General features: G+C 62.0%; 1 protein-coding gene across 1 annotated transcript in view; it reads right to left on the bottom strand.

Annotated features, from left to right (window-relative positions):
• Positions 1-2,176: 2,176 nt before the first annotated feature.
• Positions 2,177-6,115, bottom strand: part of LOC115287215 — a 4,739-nt gene continuing 800 nt past the window's right edge. Inside the window, exons 2-4 of the mRNA XM_029933460.1 lie at positions 5,143-5,822; positions 3,461-3,655; positions 2,177-2,389 (exon numbers count right to left, since the gene is read on the bottom strand). Coding sequence (XP_029789320.1) covers positions 3,478-3,655; positions 5,143-5,822 — 858 coding nt within the window. The 3' untranslated portion in view covers positions 2,177-2,389; positions 3,461-3,477. The remainder of the gene's footprint in view (positions 2,390-3,460; positions 3,656-5,142; positions 5,823-6,115) is intronic.

Genomic DNA, 6,115 nt, shown 5'->3' with positions numbered 1-6,115 from the left:
GGCTCTGCTCGCACGGTCCAAGCCGCCTCTCCACCCTCTCAGATGGGTTCCAGGGCCTCAAACTGTTCCCTGCGCCATCTCCACACCGCTGGCTCAGAGCCCTGCCCCAGGCCCAGGCCTGAATGCGCAACTCCTCAACCTCCCCCCACTTCACACCGAACCCGCTCCAGGAGAGCTCCCCTCCGTCCCCACGCGCAGGTCTGCCTGCACCCCTGGGCCCCCGGGCCCGAGCCTCTGCAGGCCGGCCTCTGGCTCCCGCGACAGAAACAGGCTCCAGGCCACATAAAACAGAAAACGTTTATTGGAAGGAAGTTCAGTAGTTGGGACACTGGATGGAGAGGCTGGCAACGGCGATAGGCAGGGACCAGGGGCCAGGGGCAGACAGAGCCATGGCCAAGGCCACGGGAACAGTAGGAAGTGAGTCTTTAAGTCCGGGCGTCCTGAGTCCCTCCTTTGCATCAGGAGCCCTGGGTGGAGCACCTGACTGACCGAGCCGGAGCCCCCCCGGCCCCCCACTCTCACCCCCCGCAGAAGGGCCTGGGGGCGCCCACAGAGCCTCCTGCCTGGGCTCTGAACGCCGGCCAGACAGCCCCTCCTTCCCTCCACATCCCAACAGCTGCCGTAGCCCAAAGAGATCCTTTCCAGAATGGTCTCAGACCTGTGGGTCCCCAGTGGCCTGCAGCCTAGGCCAGGAGTCACTGACCCTTCCTGGGAAACTCGGGATGGGATGCAGTGGTGACGTCAGGACTCCGAGCCACTGCCCCGTTTCTGGCGTCACCGCCTAGGGGCTGCGTGACCTCGGGAAGGTGATCAACTTCTCTGTCTCAGTTTGCCCATCTCTGAGGTCAGGACACCACAGCTGCCCGCCCCGTATGGTGCTCGTGGTGATGACACGCATTACTGTACACATCGAGCATCAAAGGAGCTGGGCACCCCGAAGGTTCTGTACCGTGAGCTGACGTAATTCCTGGACACCTCGCCCTCCCCACACTGGAGTCTCCAACCTTCTCTGGCGTCTGCCCTCCCTTGGCCTGAGCCTCCCCAGTGCGGTGCAGCCCGCCTGGCTGGTCTCTGCGGCCCCATCTGAGCGTCCTTGGCCCATTGGAAAGGAGCCTTCCTGTAAGCGATTTCTCTAAGGGCCCCACCCAACCCCTCCTGGAAGACTCCGGACTCCTGCCGGGGCCCCACAACACTGAGCACGCCCGCCTTGCACGCCAGCTCTGTACGCTCCCGCCCCTCCCCCACCCGTCCTTAGCCAGCCCCTCCTCCTCCGGGAGACCCAGCTCCCCAGGTGCCCTCAGCTCATGAAGGTGATGACCAAGACCATGGTGGGTGTGAGGGAGCAGCTGGCTCGCAAGGACAGACCCCCCCCCACCCCCCCGGTCCTTGCCAGCACCCCCGCAGGTCCAGGATGAGAGGCTGGTACTGTCCCTCTGGGTATGGAGCAGCCTTGGCCACCACTCTTACTCGGGGAGCCCCCCCAACTCGCTTCCACCCCGTGACCTTCAGGCCGCTCCTGGGGGCCTACCAAGGACAGCCTGGTGGGACCAGTGAGGGGGGGCCCCCAGCACACTACACTGGGGGCTCAGAGAGGTTCAAGAGCGTTCTCAAGTTTCCGCAGCTGGGGTGCAAGCCCAGCTGTCTCCTGCTCTGTCCCTGCTTGAAGGTCAGGGCGTCACTGCCCCCCCCACCCCCTGCAGCACCTAGCCCAGCACCCAGCGCACAAACCGGACTCCGGCAACGCGGGAGGTGAGTTGTAACAGGACATCTACCGGCTGCGGGCGCCAGCCGGGGCGGCGAAACCCTGCGGGGTCTGCGTCTCCTCAGCTGTCCCACAAGCCCCCCCGGGTCCCTTCTCAGACCTCCCCCTCCCTGTCCCTCTCCTTCCTCCCCCTCTCCACCCCCTTCCGTCCACTTTCCTATATTCCCTCCACTTGCCCACAGCAAATCCGCACTTGATGCCGGGGCCCTTCCTTCACACCAAGGACGGACAGGCAGCAAGGTGCGGGAGGAACAAGGCAGCCTGGACCGAGGCCACACACGGGGCTCTGACGCCATCTCCTCTCCCGGCCTCAGTTTCCTCCCCTGCTAGGTGGGGGCCCAATTCCTGCCTTCGCCTACCTCACAACGTGGAGGAGTCTATAAAGATGAAATAGCATGTGATAAAATACGCAGCTGAACATACTGGAAGGTCATAAAACGTGACATAAATGTAAGGGGTTCTGAGGTGGCCCTAACTCGGGCATTAAACCCCAGCCTCACAGACACATTCACCATAAAGCTCCCGGAGCTGGGGGCGGGGCCGAGGGGGCTGGGGGCGGGGCCGAGGCGTGCTTGCTGCCAAGTCTCTGTGCTTCCCCAGGTTTTCCGTGCAGAACGTCCAGTCCTCCTGTAATCAGAAAAAGAAGTTGCGTAAAAGGAATACTTTCGATATAAAAGTCTCTGAAGGCCTGCCCTCACACCCACTATGTCGCGGTGCAGGCTCCCAGCCAGGGGTGGACAGGACGTTGATGGCAGCTGTGACAAAGAACGCTCTCTCCTCCCACCAGCATGTCCCACGAGGGGGGAGGGGGGGCCTGAGGCTGGGGGCCTGGGAGCAGGGATTTCACCCCACCCGCACCGACTGGGTTTCGGGCCACAGAGGGAGGCCCCACGGGAGCAACCCAGAGGGTCTGGGCTTCAGTTGGGATGGAAATCAAACGAGCCAAAAGGCAGTGAGAACAGAGTTCATTAAGACGAGAGCGTAGCCGGGAACAGAGCATCCCGGAGACTCGGAGAGAGGAGAGGGAGTGGCCCCTCTGCTTGGCGTCTGGGCTTCCATGGAGGACGGCGGCCTGGAGCTGGTGTCCCCTCAGGCATCTGGGAACAAAGTGGGTTTAGCGGTCCCCCAGGGCCACAGAGTGAGTGGGTGGTCTTGGAAAACTTCATGGTGAGCCTGCCCCGGCTCTCCTTAGGCTCTGTCTGCTGTGCTGGAAGAAGTCACTAACTCCTTGACCCTCACAGAAGGGCATGCGCTATTCTGGGAGGCGCACTGCGGGGGACAGGGGTCCCAGCCAGAACAGAAGCAGTTTTCACCAGGGGCCCTTTCCCTGTCTCAGGGGGACTCCTAGCCCTTATCCAGCCCTTCTTCCCTGCCAGAGGCTCAGGCTCACCACGGCGTCCCAGAGCTCCCCACCCTCCTGAACTCCAGGTCCTCACCTCCCGCTGCCCTCTGGACCCTCCCCTGGACGTCCGGAGCGGCCCGGGCACTGTTCGGCGCTCTCGCCCACGGGCTAACAGGTTTCTCCTGGGAGCAAAGCAGACCCCACGTCGGGGAGGCGCGCCCCAGCCCTCCCGGCCCAGCTCCAGACAGGGCCGCCCCTTCTCCTCCTTCGGAGACACAGGTGCAGCCGTGGACACGGAGCCGGTTCCTTCCCCAAGAGTAATCGGTCTAGGGAGTTGCTAGAAAAGATTTCCTTACCAGATAAAAAGAGACCCCTAAAAGGAGAAGACCTCTCCCCCCCCTTCTTCCTGTGGTCCCCACAGCGGGCATGTAGTTCTACAGCTGAGGCCACATCGCGTGGCCAGGGTGGTGAGAGCAGGAAGTGACGAGCAGAGGGGCCCGGCTCCATGACCGCACGGATGAGCGGCCATCCTGTTTCCCGAGTGCTCCGTCCTGCGGGAAACATAAAACCTCCTGTTCAAACCGGAACTCGGTTTACCCCCCCGGCCGGTCCTGTCCTGCACCCCCTACAGGGAAGTGGCATTTCTGCCCATGCACCCACCCCGACTCCTCCCTGCCTCACGCCTGTGGCTTGGCTCTCCTCCAGTGACGTCTCACCTGTCCCCGGAGCTCCCTCCTGGACCCACAGTCTAAAACACAAACCTGTGTGCTCTACGCAAGGGTCCATGAGCTACAGAACGGTGTCAAAGATCCCAAGCCTGGATTCAAGGACCTTGGCAATGTGGCCCTCAAACCGCCTTCTGCACTCACCTCCTGCACCCCCAGACCCATCCTGTACCAGCAGCCCCCTCAAGAGTGCTCCCGCACTGCCCCCCCCCGTCTGCTCCCTCCTCTCTGAATGTGCCCTCCTACTCCTACTCATGGCCCAAAACCCACTTCAAATGTCCCCTCTTCTGTGAAGCCCTCCTCACCCCATTCCTTCCTCTGAGCCCACAGCCTGTTGTTTCTCTAAGGCCTCTGCTATCATTCTTATCTCATATTCTAATTACATATTTGCCAGGAGACGAGATTGCTTTAGGGCACGGATATATTTCAGACCCAGCTCTCCAGCACAGGGTCTGACGGGAGAGATTAGTCAATCTTTGGTGGAAGAGGCAGCTGTACAAAACACCTTCCGGTGTTTCTGCTTTCCCTGCAGGAGCAAGGATCCCATCGGCCTCAGCACTGCCGACCCGCCTCCTCCCCACCCTGCCCAGGCTCCGCTTCCCTTCTCCCAGGGGAAGAATTCCACCTTCTCCCCGCTCTGGAGTTGGAAAATCCCCGGGGAACAGCCCCACTAGGTTCTGGCCACCTCAACCCTCAGATGGAGACCTGGACCAGCGGTCAAAAGAATCTGGCTTCCATGTGGCGACATCAAAATTCTCCAAAATCGAAGAAAGCAGATGTCAAGTTCATCTACAATGGAAATTCCGTGAGAGCAGGGCCCTTGCCTATGTCCTGAACTAAGTCCCCAGTGCTAACCCAGAGCCCCGGCCAGGTGGGTGCTCCATAGATGCTCGCTGAGTAAAAGGCAATGTCAGGGTTAGTTCTAAGAATCAATCAACCCTGTTTAGCAACCGAGGAAGCCTGAGTGTGTGCAGATGCTTTGGTTCCTTCTACCCAGTCCCGGCCTCCTGGAGACGCTCACTCACGCTGCCGCTAGGAGTGCTGTTTGCAGCAGTGCCCAGCATGGAAGGTAAAAGGGAAGAAGGACGTGCACAGTAGAAGTGAGTCACGGTTATCGCACTATCTAAAAGCAAACAAAACCTCAGGCAGGGAAGGGGCAAAGGCATCAGCGTCCCCAGACCTTTCATACCCCTGTTCTGTTTTCCAACTTTTGTAAAACGTGCTCACATCACTAATAAAATGGGAAACATACACTTTATTTTTCAAAAGAACACAGAGGGCAGAGCAGAGGCAGCTCCAGGCCCAGGACTCACCGGGGAGTCTCCTCCCACCTCACCCCATCAGCAGAGATGCCCTCAGGCTGCCCGGGGTCGAGGGTGCCCCAGGATGCCGGCTCGGGCTTCCCCACCTCCAACCACAGGACGTTCAGCAAGGGGCTGGCGATCAGGTAGCTCTGCTCGATCCAGACGGGAAGCTGGCGACGGCTGGAGGGCAGTGCCCCTCCCCCACAGGTGACAGCACCTCGGGACAGGCCTCTCCGACCACACCCGGAAGGCTGATCTTCTCCCTCAGAAATTCCCAGAAAGGACTCACTAGGGGAATTTCCCAGACAGCCCGGCAGACAGACAGACAGCCACCTCAGACAGCTCCCGCCACTGAGCACAGATGTTTGCCCGGGGGTGGCGGTGCTGAGAGCCAACACAGGCGCGCGGCTTGGCGGTGAGAGGGGGTCCGAAGAGAGCCGCCTGGGCAGGCTGCGGCTGGGACGGGGGAGGGGACCGCAGGAAGCCGAGTCTCCGAGCGGAAGTGCCCCGTGTGGTCTGCGTCTGGATCGCTCGGTGCCTGCAGCTCTCCTCTCGGTCCAGCAGGCGTCGCCGGGGCTGCAGGGGTGGCGGGGCGGGCGAGGCTGCAGCCAGGGCCACAGCACCCACCACAAACTAGCCAGCTTGTACGAACGGTGGCGGCTCGTCTGTTTCCCCTGCTGGTCGGGAGGCTTCCGGGGCCCTCAGACCCACCCTCACCCTCGGTGCCCGCAACAAGCCCATAACAGGTCTGACAAGCCACCCCCGGCGCACAGTACATGGACCCAACAGTGGGGGGACCACAGCCTGGAGTGAGGATGCTGGGGACAGCGCCGAGCCGGGAAGACCCCGCCCCTCTCCCAGCCGGCTCGCCCCCGCCCCGCCCCAGCCCTAGACGCGGGCCGAGAGCGAACGGACGTGGCCCCGCCGGGCTGGGCTGAGCGCGCCCGAACCTGCCCGGCCGGGCGGCGCAGCGCAGGGACCC

The sequence above is a fragment of the Suricata suricatta genome, chromosome 3 (genome assembly GCF_006229205.1).
Source record: "Suricata suricatta isolate VVHF042 chromosome 3, meerkat_22Aug2017_6uvM2_HiC, whole genome shotgun sequence".
Taxonomy (NCBI): Eukaryota; Metazoa; Chordata; class Mammalia; order Carnivora; family Herpestidae; genus Suricata; species Suricata suricatta.
This window is presented reverse-complemented; position numbering and strand designations above follow the sequence as displayed.